Raw genomic sequence first — 15,586 nt, forward strand, 5'->3', positions numbered from 1 at the left:
GTTGGAGAAGGGAGCAGAGAAGTAATGAAGAAAATTATGTGGCTGGAGTAATTGGGGGGTAAGGGGGCACCAGTGTCTATGAGGATGTCAATCTTCCACCTACTTAGTCACACACCAACCACTCAATTTCCACCTGCTCACTCGCTCATGCACACAGAGCACTCTAAAGCCTTCACACTGAGTCACACACAGTCGCAGAGTTTACACCCTTCCCAGTCATACAGACACAAACTTGCTCAGAGCGAGCTCTCACTACCCACAGGCACACATTCAGACCCCACTCATACATGGACATACTCTCATGCCACTCACTCACTTCCATGCCCACGCACATACAGTCCATGCACCAACTGACCCAGATGCACACACAGCAGCAGACACAGACCCTACTTATGTACAGACACAGCCACCCACCACCAAACACCCAACTCCACTACACTCCTACCTCCAATACACACACACACATTCTGCCTAGGGGTTGACTGGCCATGGGACCAGAAAGGAGGCTGCAGCATAATGGCATGTAGAGGGATGGGGGAAGATAAACTGAGTGTGGAAGAGAAGGGTAGATATAGGAAATGGTTGGTCAGGGAAATATTGGGGAGCAGAAAGGCAAAGGAAGAAATGGCGCAGCAGGAGAGACTGGGGTGCATGAGGATGTGGACTACTCAACCACTCACTCGCACCCCACCCATTCAGTCACATGTACCCATTCACACGCAGACCTCACACCCCACCCACTCACAGAAACAGAGGCCACACTGCACAGACATACTCACACATCCACCCCATCCACTCACTTTCATGTACACATACATAGAACCAATGTGCCGAGTCACTCAGATCACAGGCTTCATGGGTCCATTCACTCACACGCGCCAACCGATACAGACCCTACTAATCAGAGAGACACAGCCCTCCACACATGCAACTTTTTCACTCCTACCTATAACACATGCACACGGAGAGATGGCACTCAGTGTAGCGGTGAGAACGAAGGAGTTGTGGCAACCATGCAGGAAACTCGATCTGTTTGACCCTAGTTTCCCAATTGCCAATTTCAACCATGGAAACACTAAATCAATTCAGCTCCTCTACCTTCATGCTCTAGCTTACAAGGGGGCCGATGCAATAAAGGCGCGTAGAAAGCGGGTGCTGAATAATCAGCGCCCACTCTCTTAACATGCGCATGGTGCCCCAAAGGGGGGGGGGGGGGGCGCGCCATGCAATATTTAAATTAGGGGGTCGCAGCTGCCTATCTGCCACTAATGAAAACGGCCCCAGAGTTTATCGGCGGCCATTTTCAATACTGGCAGACCGCCGAGTTATGAAGACCGACGCCGGTAAACTCGGCTTCTGTTTTCATAACCTGCCTGTCTGCCAGTAATGAAAATGGCAGACAGGCAGGTTTACCGGCATCGGTCTTCATAACTCGGTGGTCCACCAAGTTATTTTTTAAAGTTAAAAAAAAAAAAATAAGTACAGAAAAGCATTTTTTTCTGCTTTTCTGTACTTCTTTTCAATGTGCTCAGCTATTAATGCCTGCTCCAAGCAGGCGTTAATATCTGAGCGATAAATGTGCGTCTCAGACGCACATTTATCTTTTTGCATTGGGAGTGCATGAGCGCTCTCTCATTCACTCTACGTTAGACACGCGTTAAATAGGCGCTAATCCTCTTAGTGCATTAGGGGATTGATTAGCACCTATTTTACCGGCGTCTAACTGCTCGTTAAGAGTGCCCTCGGCATATTGCATCGGCCCCAAGGTAAACAACCTACCACACATTAGCCACAAACTCCAAACCCAACAAGCAGAGTCACTAATACTGAAAATAAATCCCTCATTTACACTTATTATCACCTTTACACATGTAAAGGTGATAAACACGTACCTACACAAACCTTCCATTCTGCCACAAAGCACTTTGCTATGCCTTTTCATTCTGTTGTTTTTGACAGGCTATTCCACTAGTTTAGAAGGTTTAACAAATACCCCTCCCATTATCAGAGCAATGCCTCGTCATAAAACTGGGTGGTTAAGGACAATGGAGCAAGGCATCTTTCTGACAACATAGTGAGTCGAGTATGTAGGGGGAGGGAAGATTTAAAGCAGTTTAGAAAAAACTGTTGAAGGCTGACCTTTTCAGACAGGCTTTTGAAATATTATATAACATTTTATGATATGTAATTTTGGTTTATGATGTAGTGCTGTATTTGTGTTTATTGTATTGTTAATTCTACTCTTGATGTTTTAATTTATTGTTTTATGTCAATTTTGTGATCCATTTGGCACATAATTTTGATATAAACAAAATATAAAAGCCTTTAAACAAATAAATAAATAAATAGATAAATAAATAAGACTGCATTTTCTCTTTTCCAATGGCTTGGACTACATTAGCATGTTCTCCACCTTCCTTCAGGCCCCAGCTGCCCATATTATCCCATGCACTATGGATGCTGCAACAAGTAAATGAAAGGCAGTACAGCAGAACACGTAATCCATCATTCTGCAGAACTGTAAGTCTCTGCGGTGTTCATAACCTCAGTAACTTTGCAGAGGAAAAACCATTCCTGGGCTGCAGAATTACAGTTGTATGTAGCGCCTTTTTCCAGTTTCAAAAGTTTACTATTTTTGTTGCAATAAATGGTTACTTAAGAATTGTTCCTGTTCAATATATTGAAAAAGTAAAAGGATGAGCACTGAAGGGCAAATCCAGCTTTAGAAAAACTACTTACATTGGCCACATATATTGAAAAAGGTTGTATACTGTATATACGTGCACTTACCTAGACACAAAAAGGGGCTGAATTATCACAAGTCTGAAACCTGTGAGCAGTAGCAGCACCAATCGTCAAGGCTTCAGCCCTGGCTACTGTCCATTCATGCATCTTTTTTTCATGTACATTCATATTTTTAAATGATGATTGAATTCTAAATGTATACAAAAAGATGTACAAATAGAGAGTAGCCAGGGTTGAAGCCTTCACAACTGATACTGCTACTGCCCCCAAGTTTCAAACATGTGCTAAATCCAACCCCCTTTTGGTGTCCATTACCATGTTTCCGATATATGCCCAGGTACTTTTCTGTGTACTTACCCAGAGAAATCTGTAGCAAGAATGCCATAATTGAAGATGTACTTTCGACTGATGTGGCACAGTGTGAGGTATCCCATGGCAACCAGGAAGGAGTACCTGCACACAAAACATCAGATATACTATCACAGCTCTGAACAAGACGCTAGCAAGTTCCCTGAGTTCACAGTGTACAGCATATGACAGTAGTGAGGTTTCGTGCCAATGCAAAAAGGTACAAGTCACAATGTGGCATTAGCTAGCATCTTCTGCAAGGTCACAGATCTAGTCCTTATATTTTAATTACTTTCTGTATCAGTTTGGCAACATTTGTACAAAGAGCATGCTAATAAAGTTTGACAATTCTGAATCCCAGACACCTATGAAGGTGATCCCACTGCTGAGTAATGCCATGAGTTTCTACTGGCAGGGACGAGGGGGAGCCAGCCACCAATCCTTCCCCTCCCCAGCTCCAAATCCTGAAGCAGCCCAGGACTAATAAATGATTCCTGCCACTTTCCACACCCTACAAAGTTCCATCTGTATGGCAATCTGAGTTTTCTAATTCCCACACTATCCTCGTTCTGACACACTTCCCATGCTTTTCTGTGCCAGCTGTTAAACAAGAGATGAATTACTGGCACTCTCAAATAACATAGCCTTTTTCTTACTGTATGCTATTGGTTCACATCCCGATTTTCTGACCCACCCACTTTCTCCCACTCAACCTGCTCATTAAAAAATAAAAATCAGTCCCTAACCAACCATCATTTGGAAAGAAGTTCGGAGCCACCCTCCCTCCCACACAGGCCGATTCAGTAAAAGTCACAGGAGAGCGGGCGAGCGCCCTCTCTCCCGGTGCGCGCGAGTCATTAATTAAATGAGGGCGGCTGTCGGCGAGTTTGACAGCCGACGCTCAATTTTGCTGGCATTGGTTCTCAAACCCACTGACAGCCACGGGTTCATAAACCGGACGCCGGCAAAATTGAGCGTCCGGTTTTCAACCCGCGAGCCGCGGGTCGATTTTACTTTTTTTTTTACTTTGGGACTTCCGACAATACTGCCATGATATTAAGTCGGAGGGTGTAGAGCAAAGCTAATTTCTGAAAGTAAAATGTGCGGCTTGGCTGCACATTTTACTTGCTGAATCGTGTGGGAATAACTAATAGGGCCATCATCCTGCATTTGCATGTTGCGGGCGCTATTAATTGCGACACGCTATTAATCCCTTACTGAATAAGGGGGTAAAGCTAGCGCGTCAAAAAATGCGCATCCAAACACAGGTTAACAGTGCGCTCCGGTGCTGTATCGGGCTGACAGTCAGCAGCCCTCTAAAGTCTCCCTACATGAGCACTGCCCCAGCTGCAGGGGCTTCTCTCTTTTTCCCTTGCTTCACGGTTATTTATTTGTTTGTTTGTTTAAAGGCGCTTATTACCCGCCCTTCCTACGTTCAGAGCGGGAAGCAGCACCGGAAGCGTAAAGGGACTCAAATCCCATTTCTTGCATTTCCCCGCCCTTCAAATAAAAAAAAATCTCATCATTCACGCCCGAACCTTCAAGCTGTGGATAAAAAGGCAGGACTGCGTACCTGTGGACGTTGGCGATGCTTGCCTGGGTCATTATGCCGTAGCACAGCACCACCAGTACGAAGAGATGCAAGGAGTACCTTTGAAAGAAAATAATACGAATGTTATTATCTCGGCATCTGCGCCGAACCTTGCACTGCTTTTCCTGCAGTGTTTTCTCAACATAATCCCTTGCAGCAACCTCGGGACGAGGGGCTTACTTGAAACCACAGGAAAAAAAAAAAAAAACACAAATTAGATGACTCTGAGCCACTCTACCCAAAATTACTTTTCGCTGGGAAACTGCCCTTTCATGGAACAGTTTATGGAAATAAAGGTTAATAAACAAAAAAAAATAATAATAATATAATAAGGTGACATTTCCTTGCACTTCCACCTGCTGACCGGTCTGAAGTGCTCTGCATTTTTAGGGAATTTGCCTTGTGAGAAACTTGGGAAAGGCAGAATATCAAACGTTCCTGACTAAATCAAATATCTTTCCATTGGACTAACTTAATACATTTCTCAGACAGCTTTTGGGAGGGAGACACTCCCTTCTTCTGGTCCAAAACCAGAGTGCAACAAAGAGGTCACTGTCAGAAAATACACATTAATCCTACAATGCATTCCATTGATAGAGTGAAGGAGAGGCAGGACTGATGTGTGTTAAAAGTGCTCAGAAGGGAGAGGCAGAAGAATTTTATGGTTGGTAGCAAAGTTAAAAAATCCCTGGTGTCTGCTGAGTCCTTTGATAGTTCCAAAGTGTCCGATCATTTATGAATTCTATCACTGCTGGAATCAGTATGGGAAAAGTCCAAAGAAAAGGAAAGAAGCAAGATGAAGTTCAAAGTTCTGCAGCTCCTTTTATTCCAGAGCGTCAGCTTCCCTAGCCACGCTGGTGCTCATGGGTGGGAGAGTTTGGAGTCCCGGAGTGCTGAAGCTGGGGGCGAGACTCTAACCTGGAGATGGGACGGCGACTTGGAACTGAAGCTCGGAGCAGCGACTGGGACTGGCCCAGGAATGGGACTGAAGCTTGGGAGCACGACTGGGCTTGCAGCTTGAGGGACTGAGAAAGATCTGCAGCTTGGAACAAGAGCAGGCTAGAAGCAAGGCAAAGACTGGAACTGGAACCTGGAACTAGCAGAAAGCTTCCCTGTGAAACAGGGAGCTCATCTTGCTAGAAAGCATGGGTTGTCTTCTGGTTGCTTTTTATTCTTAGCAACCACGTTGTAGTCTGGCTTTAGCGAAGCTGGAGGGGGGGGGAAGTGGCCAGCTTCTCCCTTCTTGATCTCTTAATAACCTTGGCCCTATTTACTCCAAGTTCTCTTGTTGGCTCTTTTGCAAAGGCTCTGGCCCAGGGAATAATCTCCTAATTGTCCGCAGTTCAAACCCTGCAACCACCTTCCCTTAACAGAGCTATTTCCAATGCTGCTTTGATAAAAATTAAAAAAATTAAATCACAAACTACTGCCACACATATGGAAGCCAGCTTGTCCTTCTCTGGAGGCCGTGAGAGCCAATTCAGAAGCACTTTTATCTCAAAGAAAGGAGGCCTGAGCTAGAAGTATAAACTAGGCCTCCTGCAAGCCACTAGGGCCATTCTGGCTAACTCAGGACCGCAGCTCCTAGTTTCCTGTGGCAGCTGCAGAAAATTTTTCAGAAACGTTGCTGCAATTAACCAGCATATTTGCATAAATGTACAGTTTTGCATATTAAGTAAATTTTAGTTTATTTGATAAAAATAAAATAGTTTTTCAACTTTTCTTTGTGTATTATTTTCTGTGGTGATTGGGTAGTGGAGAAGGGATCTCAACAGAATTAGAGAATGAGAGAGAGAGAGAGAGAGAGAAAAGAGGGACTGGGAATGGGGACAGAAGGGGAGGGAGATGGAACCATGGGATGGGAGAAAGAGGAAAGGAGGAGACAGGCAAGAGGATCTAAGATCAGGAGGTAGGCTCCCATCCCTGCTCCATCACATTCCTCTAGAAGCCCAAATCATTCCCAGGCAAAGATAAATCCAAGTTCTAGCCCTTCTCCCACCAGCTTCTAGCTGGTCCTCCCCCATTCCCATTATTCTCCCCCTCGCCAAGCTCCAGGCTGGTCTTCCCTGCTTCCTATCGCCAAGAAGATGCAGTCCTTGCCTGCCTCTTGCACAATTCAAATGCTGGTAGAGGTCAGGGCAAGATGTACGGGTGCCACACGGATACTCCTGCAGCACTTGATTCCTGCTGAAGGACTGATGCAATTAAGTACCCTCACCTTCTAACGGCAGAGACGGAGGAAGACGACAACTGCAGCAAGACTGGAGTAGGTCAGAGGCAGGATAGAGAGGAGATGGTCCAGATCAGTGTCAGCAGAGAGGAACTGGGGAGGAGGGGGAAAAGACAGAATGGATCTGGAAGGAGGAGAACAGCACAAGCTTTTTTCCCCCGCAGTGGGAAGGCGAATGCCAAAGACATTTTCTGTCCTTGCATGCCAAACTTCTTCTCACCTTCCTTCCCTAGACTTCCTCTCCTAAACTCCTTAAGCCCCCTGAGGAACCTGTCTCCCTCCCTCAGTACCACAAAGTCATTGTCCCTCTCCTTTCCCAATCCCCTGTAATTCTCCTCACTTTCTTCCGCTTCCCTACTCCAATTGCCAGAGATGTGCTCTCTCGCCATCCTCCAACACCCCAATGCATCTCTCCTCTCTCTCCCCCTCCCCATTATCCCCTCCCTTCTGTGGATCTCACCTTTCCCCTCTCAAAATACTGGGAGAGTACTGGTGCCGATATATGGCCCAGTGGCATCAGCAAGCAAGAGGACTAAGCTGACTGGCGAAACTAAGGAAAGATGGGGCACAGCTCAGACCCCCCGCACTTACTGAATGGCGCCTCAGCTGCCATTATTACCAGGCCCAGAACATTGGTTCCAACACTCTTCCTGCATTTTGGGACAGATGAGAGAGGGCATCAGAAGAAGAGGAGGAAATCCACATTCCAGGGCAGAAAGCAGTAACAAAACAGCCCTTCAAGCTCCTCAGCAATGAGGCTCAGTACTGTGACCAGCAAGACTGCTGAGAAACGTGAGAGGAAAAATAGATTTGTTTGTAGGCAATATAAAAATCTGTTAAAAAAAAAAAAAGAGTAAGCACGCCCAGAAGGGGTGGGAAAAATCAAAGATTACTTGAAAGAAACTGGAAGAAAGGTCAGGAGTTGAGAAAACGAGATTCAGTGCTAATGGATGTGAAACCATGCAAAGAGCCATTAGCTACATATCAGTTAGAAGGACAAGAACTGGAAACTGTCCAAATAAGAAAGATCCAAGAGCAATTATATCAGATGACCTCAAGGTAGCCAGCCAATATAATAAAGCAACCGGCAAAGCTAACAGTATGCTCAGGTGCATAAACAGCGGTATTAACAGGAAAAAGGAGGCAATATTGCCTCTGGATAGGTCACTAGTGAGACTGCACTTTGAGTACCGTGCTTGGTTCTGGAGACCAGACCTCTCTAACATTAATGAGAGGATAGACGTTGTTAAGAAAAGGGCTTCTAAAATGATACAAGTCCTGCAACACACCCCCTACAAAGAAAGGCTTACGGTACTCAAAATGTACATACTGGAGAAAAGAAGGGAAAGGGTGGGGGATAGGATAGAAAAATTCATAGTAACCTAGTAGACAATGGCAGAAGATGACTAAACTGCTCATCTAGTCTGCCCAGTTGCTCTGTCCACACTGCTATGGACATCCAAACTGCCTGCAAGATATTTTCCCTAATCCAGGACAGTCTCTTCTCTTCTTACTTCTCTCTGATTAGGTGATAATGATATTAATTTAAATTTTTTTTTTCCTATTTCTTTCCATTTTTTTTTTTATTCTCAATTTATTAACTGAGTCCTGTGCATCTTATCGCTGCAATCGGATGGATATCTTGTAAGTTGTATACCACCACATCAGGAGGTGCACCGATAGTGTAGACTCAATGTGGTAGGCAATGATTTATGTTACTTTTAATGCTTTTGCTAACTTTTAAATACTGTAATATTCTACATGTTTGTGTGTTGATTGCTTTTTTTGCCATTTTGAATTAAAATTGTGTGTGTCATTATGTAATCTGCTGAGATTTGTGGATCAACGTAATGGAAATTATTTAAATAAATAAGTTTCACTACTTGCAGCCTTCCAAACAGACCCCAATGGTACTTGATTCTACTATCAGAGCTGACCAGACCACACCCAGCCACACGGCTGCCTGGATTTCCTATAGGACTTTGACCCTTTCATATTAATCACTTTGCCATTCATTCTGGCAGCCCCAAGACTCGTTGTTGAATCAGTCTAGAACACCACTATAACCACTTGAACATGGGCCATTAGGTCACACTTTCTCAATTATCTGTCCCACATTTAGCAAGTCAGGATCCTTTGTGCTTATCCCAGGCCCTCTTAAACTGTTACTATTGTAGCCTCTACCACCAATGCCAGAAGGGAGTTCTAAATGAGAACGAGGATGGGGTTGACAGCTTGCTTCCTGTGAACCCTAACTTATCTAATTTTCTGGAAGCATCAGCAGATGATATTCCAACTAGGGCCACTTTAGTGATATCATTTTGTGCTGAAAGAGATAAACATTTAGTTCTAGAATTTTTGCAGTGTGGTCAGAAAATACAAATGTTTTCAGATGTTTCACAACTACTCAACTTCGGAGGATGCAATTCCTGCAGTCGAGGTAAACAGTGTTGGTCCTTGGTGCCACTTTCTTTCTTAAATTTCCATTTAAGTGTTTAATTAGTTTTCAAAATAATAAGGTTTTTTTTCTGATCCTTCACACTTGGAAACATTTTTTATGGATAAGAATGGTTAATATGAAAAGGAGGGATGGGTCTGTATTTAGGACAGGTAGTTTATGGACATCAATAGTAGTTTGATTTCCTCTATCCTTTTTTTTTTTTTCCTTTTTTCTTTCCGGCAAGGGGAAGTTTCTTATATGATGCCCCCCCGGTCTATTGAGAACTGTTTTCATGAATGACCTTTGCATTACTTAAAACAATATGGTTTGTTTTATGCGGGGGATTTCAGAAATTCTTGTAAATCATTGATAATTGTTATTAATAATGTAAATTCTAATAAAAATAAAATAAAATAAATATACAGAAAGGTGGAGTTTTCCATCGAAAAAGAAATTCAAAGGTCAAGAGGTCAAGATCTAAAATTACAGTGAGGAAGGTTCAGAGGAAGCATAATGAAAACTACCTGGGCTAGGAACCTCTTCTATCTGCTGTCACGTATATGACTGGTGGCTTAAGGTTATGGGGTTTCCAATATTTTTTAGCAAGAGAATTCACCAAATGGTAAAGCCCAGAATGATCTTAAAGTTTAAAATAATGAATTGATACTTCACCTTAAAAGAATACAATTTTATTTCAAGAAGAAACCAAGCTGGCAGAGTGCTCTTTTTTTTTTTTTAGTTAAAACAATAGCTTAACCCCTTCAAATTTTAAAATTCTTTAATAAGATCAGATAAATTCAATGAAGTTTAAAATACTTCTTTAGTACTTTAAGTGTAAGATATCTACAAGTATTTAAAGAGAAAAAATTTTTCAATAGAGTTATCTGCAATTTTATGTCAAACAATTTTGTTTTAAGATTTCTACTGTTCTGAAATCGGTTACTTTACAGATCTGCAAACGTTCATCAGATAAGTAGATTTCTCAAAATTTTACTTCTTATTAATTCTATTTTTATGGCTTTATTTTAAACCTAAGAACTGATTCTTTGTGTTTTTCTACTTCTCAGAAACTTTAGAAACTCTGAGAAATGAGAAAAAATTTTGGTTTCTTCACAGGTAAGTGTATTAACACCTGCTTCTATTTTATGTGGGTTCCCTTATATAATCTATCAGTCTCTCTTTTTCCTCCCTCACTCTTTTCTGTCTCAGTCTCTCTCTTCTTTCTTTACTCATTCTTTCCTCCCTGTGGGATACCTGAGTAACCTTCTTAGGCTGGAGGCACGAACCACACAGACTCCAGCCTTTCCTCTTACAACTTTAAGCTTTATTACAGTATTCAGCATCCGAACAATGTAGACTGCTTACCTCCGGCAGGTAAGATTTTGCCTTCTTACAGAAGGGGTTCGGGAGCTCTTTCTCCTAGAGATGTGAGACCCCTGATTGCAGCTGGCTCCACCTCTTATCCTACCCAGCAGGGTCCCACCCACAGAGTTCTCTCCCTCTATAGCAGTGGTTCTCAACCCTGTCCTGGGGACCCCCCCAGCCAGTCGGGTTTTCAGGATATCCGCAATGAATATTCATGAGAGAAATTTTGCATGTTATGGAGGCAGTGTATGCAAATTTTCTCTCATGCATATTCATTGCGGATATCCTGAAAACCCAACTGGCTGGGGGGGTCCCCAGGACAGGGTTGAGAACCACTGCTCTATAGGTTTTATTGTGGGCCAGGCACATGGATTAAGGAGGGGCAGTAGGGCCACTTGACGCCACTTGGGATTTTCTGTTGTGGCTTCTCTTCCACTCGCCCTAAAACTTGCATTCCTTCACCTTTCACTGTGACAGGCTTTATCTCTTTTCCAGCAATCCATATGGTGTCTTCTGACTTCTCTGTACTGCATCATCATTTGACATTTAAGACTGTGGACAGACTGAGCGATCTGCATGACGTGTGCTCTCATTAAGAATTTAAATTGATTTCCCCTTAAACCCACATTGCTTGAGTATGCTATATTACCTCCAAACAATTTTATGAAGGGGCCATGGCCAAATTTAGTTCATGATTCCAATCCCATATTATTTTTTGGTATTGAATGGGAGGTTCCTTTTTCAGAACAAATTTATAATAGAAAGAAATGGTTTGCCTTTTGGCTCATCATGATCAAATTTGTCAGTTAGTAATTCTTTATTTTATGATTCAAATCTTGGGGGTCTAGTGATAAAACAGAGAATCTAATTTTTATTTATACTTATGGCTTTATGGCTGTGAAACAGGAAATGACATCAAGCTAACAGGAAAAGCATCATGGCCCACTCTCCATAATGCACCATAGGCTTTCCCAAGGCGCCTTTTCTCATCCTCTTGCTTTAGCACACAGCTTACTTTATTAACGCCACAGCAGAATGAAAGCAGAAGCAGTAATCCAACTCTTCTCTGCTTGCTCTGACCCCCTTTTCCTGCAGCATGACACTGACTCTTCTCTCTTGCCTCAGGAATCTCCTCATGGCGTGGCACACGAGGCTCTCAGCTATCCACAGCAATACCACCGTGCTGTCTCTGGACCCTATAACAGCCCCTCTCATCCCACAGGACTCACAGCCCTGGCCCCTCCTGTATTGAACCACACCAGCCCAGAAACTTCCAGCATAAACCCCAATACTGCTCGTGAACAACCCATGAACCAGGTAATTTAAATTTTTTTTAATACCACCTATTCACAATAAGAATATACTTCTTAATTAAGAGAGATGTAGATGCTTGGATCAACCCATCAGCAGAGGTGGTGAAAACCAATACTCTGACAGAATTCAAATATGCTAGGGACAGAATATGAGTCAATTTTTAATAATGGAAATGTGTGAAAACACTTTTGGGCCCATATGGGTTTTGACAAATTTTCAAGAGAAAAGACTGGGTGATTTCCCTTTGGGCTTTACATTTTGACTTGTATAGGGATGTTATGTATATTACACCTGTTTCAGCAGATAACTTAGGCATGGGACACTATGCACATACATGTGAAAACCAAGTTATGCATACATAGCCCATTCCCATGACCTAAGCATGCTCAAGAGAACACATCTTTATTTGGGCAAAGGTATACATGTTATGAAATACCCATGTATTTGTTACCTGCTAAATGGGGGTATATTTATAAATAACCAGATCTACCCATGTAACTAAGTCATACAGGCAAATCCTTTGAAAATATACACCACAGAGAATAGTAGCAGGAAAAAAATTAGGAGGTTAGAGTATTGCACGAAACCCATCCTTCACTCTCTCTCTCCTCTTGCCTCTGCTCTTGATAAAGAGAAAAAGCACAGATAAACGAAGCATGAACTAGTGACACTGAAATCCATGGGGAAGTCAGGTAGAAAAACCAGGAGGTTAAAACACCATAGAAACCAATTGGATCGATGCTGGAAGGATGAAGTTAGCCAGTTATCGTCCAGCAAGGCCAAAGAGACATAGGCAACCAGCTTAATCAACTTTCATAGCTGTTTTGGCTGTTTCAAGAAACTGACAATTACATACACAATTTTAAAGTTGCCCTTTTTGAGCAAATTGATCACACAAACTGTAGTCTCTCAACTTCAAAATTATCTGGATGATCAAATTATTCTAGACTCTTTCCAGTCTGGATTCTGTAGAGGTCACACCACCAAAAAATTCTGCTGTTCACTGTGCTGCAGTTAAGCCTGGATAAGGAAGGTACAGTTTTGGTAGTATTCCTAGACATGTCAGCTTTCAACACTTTGAAATATGACATTTTGATATGCTGTCTAAAAACACTAGGCCTACGTGCTTCCATTTTAAAATTTTTCGAATGGCAAGATTTCAAAAAGTATGAATGGGAACAGAAAACTCTAGTTGGAAACTTCTTAGCACAGGAGTTTCTCAAGGTCCTTTCCTTTCTCCAGTATCATTTAATATAGTCTCAACCTTATTTGGAAAGTGATAGATTCTTTTGGGGTATCTTGTAAGATCTATGCTGATGACATCCAGTTATTTCTTCCATTGCAACCAAATAGATCCTAGACACTCACTATTATGACTAACTACCTACAATCAGTTAGAACATAGAAATAAAAGAACAAGTTAACATTAAATGTGAGAAAAACAGACATTATAGCTCAGTAGTACTCTGGAACCCAACCACCCTCCAGCCAATTTAACATGAGGGCAATTTACTCTTACAGTTTTGAATATGGTCATAATCCTCAGAGTTATGTTTGACTCCAAGTTGACTATGAAAGCCCATATCAGAGCAGTGGCTCAGAAGTCATTCTATCAATTGAAGCTAGTGTGCTGCTTGAAGCATCTTTTGCAGGCCTCTGATTTAAAGACAGTGATGCAGACTTTGGTCATCTCAGGGGTTGAATTTTGCAACTCAGTTTATATAGGCTTTCCAAATTAGCTAATATGGGTACTACAACTTACACAAAATGTGTCAGCATGTATCATAACTAGTTGCTCTCATCATGATAGGACGTCACGGGTTCTTAAAGATCTCCATTAGTCTCATATCATGGAGAGTAAAATTCAGAACTCTTATGTTTGTCTTTACATCTAGGACAGGAGACACCCCTGAATATCTGAAGTCTGCACCAGTCACAAATGAACCCAGCTGAACTTTAATCAGTCAGGAAAGGCCCAACTCTGTGTCCACTGTTTGAGCAAGACCCGTGATAAGTCTTTCAATTGCAGGCCCATGCTTTGGAACACCCTCTCTTTTGAGATACAGTCAGAGTCAGATTAGTTAAAGTTTCAGATAAAGGTCAAAACAGTTTTTCTGCACAGGCCTTTGAGGCATTGTGATAAGGGCTCCCATGTTCCTGGATTTTCTCTATTACTTGTTCTATAATATTACCATGTTCTTTTGCTTGAGTCTTGGGTTGTTTTTTTTGCTTTACTTAATTTTGTGTTTTATGTCAGATGTATATATTTCAATTATTTTGTAAGCTCCCAAGATTGGTGAATTATAAACTCACTAAATAAATAAATAAAATTATAAAAGCTCAGTGGTGAGACAGTGGGAGCAGGATGACTTGGGTGTTGGATTAAGTATGAGAAATTGAATATGCATCTACCCAGGAAGTGAAGACAACAAAATTTGATTTGGATAAAGAGTGATATTCTAAAAGCAGTCAGGTTTCAATAGCTGACAGCTAGGATAAGTCCTTTGCAGTGCGGCCCAAAATAAGAGGGCAGACTGGAGGGACTAATTTGTCTTTAATGACTATGGTCAGATTTTTCGGGCCTTGCCATGCCATCACACAAAGCCAGGGGCTATGCCCAAGATCAGTCTTATAAATGGATACATAAGAAAAGCTTAACACGTATGTATGTAGGGATCCTGTTAGTCCCCTACCAGTTTTAGTAAGGTTTATACCATTTGGTATAGGGAGGGAGAGAGCTTAGGGATAAAGTGTTTGCAGCTCCCTCATGTGGAATGCCTGCGATGATACTGTCCTGTTGGTTTATAATGAGAGATCACCCTCATGGATTACTTTTGCTTTGGAGGAGACAGCCTGTCTGGTGCCAAGCTCTGATGTAACTTAAACCGCCATGGAGTTCTCTGTTTTGGATGAGAGTTTCTTTCCACCCTCCTCTCATTCCATTCTTTAAGCTTCAATTATCTTCTTTAATTTTAGAGTACCAATCCTTTGGGACCTAGTTAAGCTTACTTAATTTTGCTCTTTTATCAAATGGGAGAGGTTCCCTTTCAGCATGAGGAATCCAAGATCAACAAAACCCAAGGAGGGGCTGATTTCCAGCCATCCTGTGAGAGAAAGATGGAGATAGGAGAGGAGATGGATCACCTCAATGGAGAAGAGATCGAGTAATTAAAAGAATTACATCAACTGGAGTTAACACCTGAGTTTAAGAAGATCTGTAAGAAGTCACAAACTTACTTAAAGCACTTGTAATAACTTGAAACTGACGTACACAGCTGTAAAGACTTTAAATCATCATTTACATCTTATCAGTAAAAGAGAAATGTTGGAAACCACCAAAAACTCTCCCTGAGTTTCATTGAGTAGTGACTTCATTATTCTCTAATGCTGTGATTATTAATGCTGTGTTAAAAAGTCATAACAGTTGGATATTAAGAACAACGTGAGGGCCTTGAAAATAAATTCCTCCTCCCCATCCACACAAACACGAAACTCTGAAGTTATATGTTGTGAGATATTGATACTATCCATTTAAATAGAAGTGTGAGATATG

The 15,586-nt window shown here is 42.1% G+C and overlaps 1 protein-coding gene across 4 annotated transcripts in view; it reads right to left on the reverse strand.

The window, feature by feature from the left end:
- Nucleotides 1–15,586, reverse strand: part of MBOAT1 (membrane bound O-acyltransferase domain containing 1) — a 286,231-nt gene that overhangs the window by 114,439 nt on the left and 156,206 nt on the right. For 3 of the 4 annotated variants that reach the window (XM_029590751.1, XM_029590750.1, XM_029590749.1), the window contains 2 exons: nucleotides 4,667–4,744; nucleotides 3,103–3,198 (listed from right to left, as the gene is read on the reverse strand). The exons of the other annotated variant lie outside the window; for it this stretch is intronic. In XM_029590751.1, coding sequence (XP_029446611.1) covers nucleotides 3,103–3,198; nucleotides 4,667–4,744 — 174 coding nt within the window. The remainder of the gene's footprint in view (nucleotides 1–3,102; nucleotides 3,199–4,666; nucleotides 4,745–15,586) is intronic. 4 annotated transcript variants of the gene reach the window in all.

The sequence above is a fragment of the Rhinatrema bivittatum genome, chromosome 2, assembly GCF_901001135.1.
Source record: "Rhinatrema bivittatum chromosome 2, aRhiBiv1.1, whole genome shotgun sequence".
Taxonomy (NCBI): domain Eukaryota; kingdom Metazoa; phylum Chordata; class Amphibia; order Gymnophiona; family Rhinatrematidae; genus Rhinatrema; species Rhinatrema bivittatum.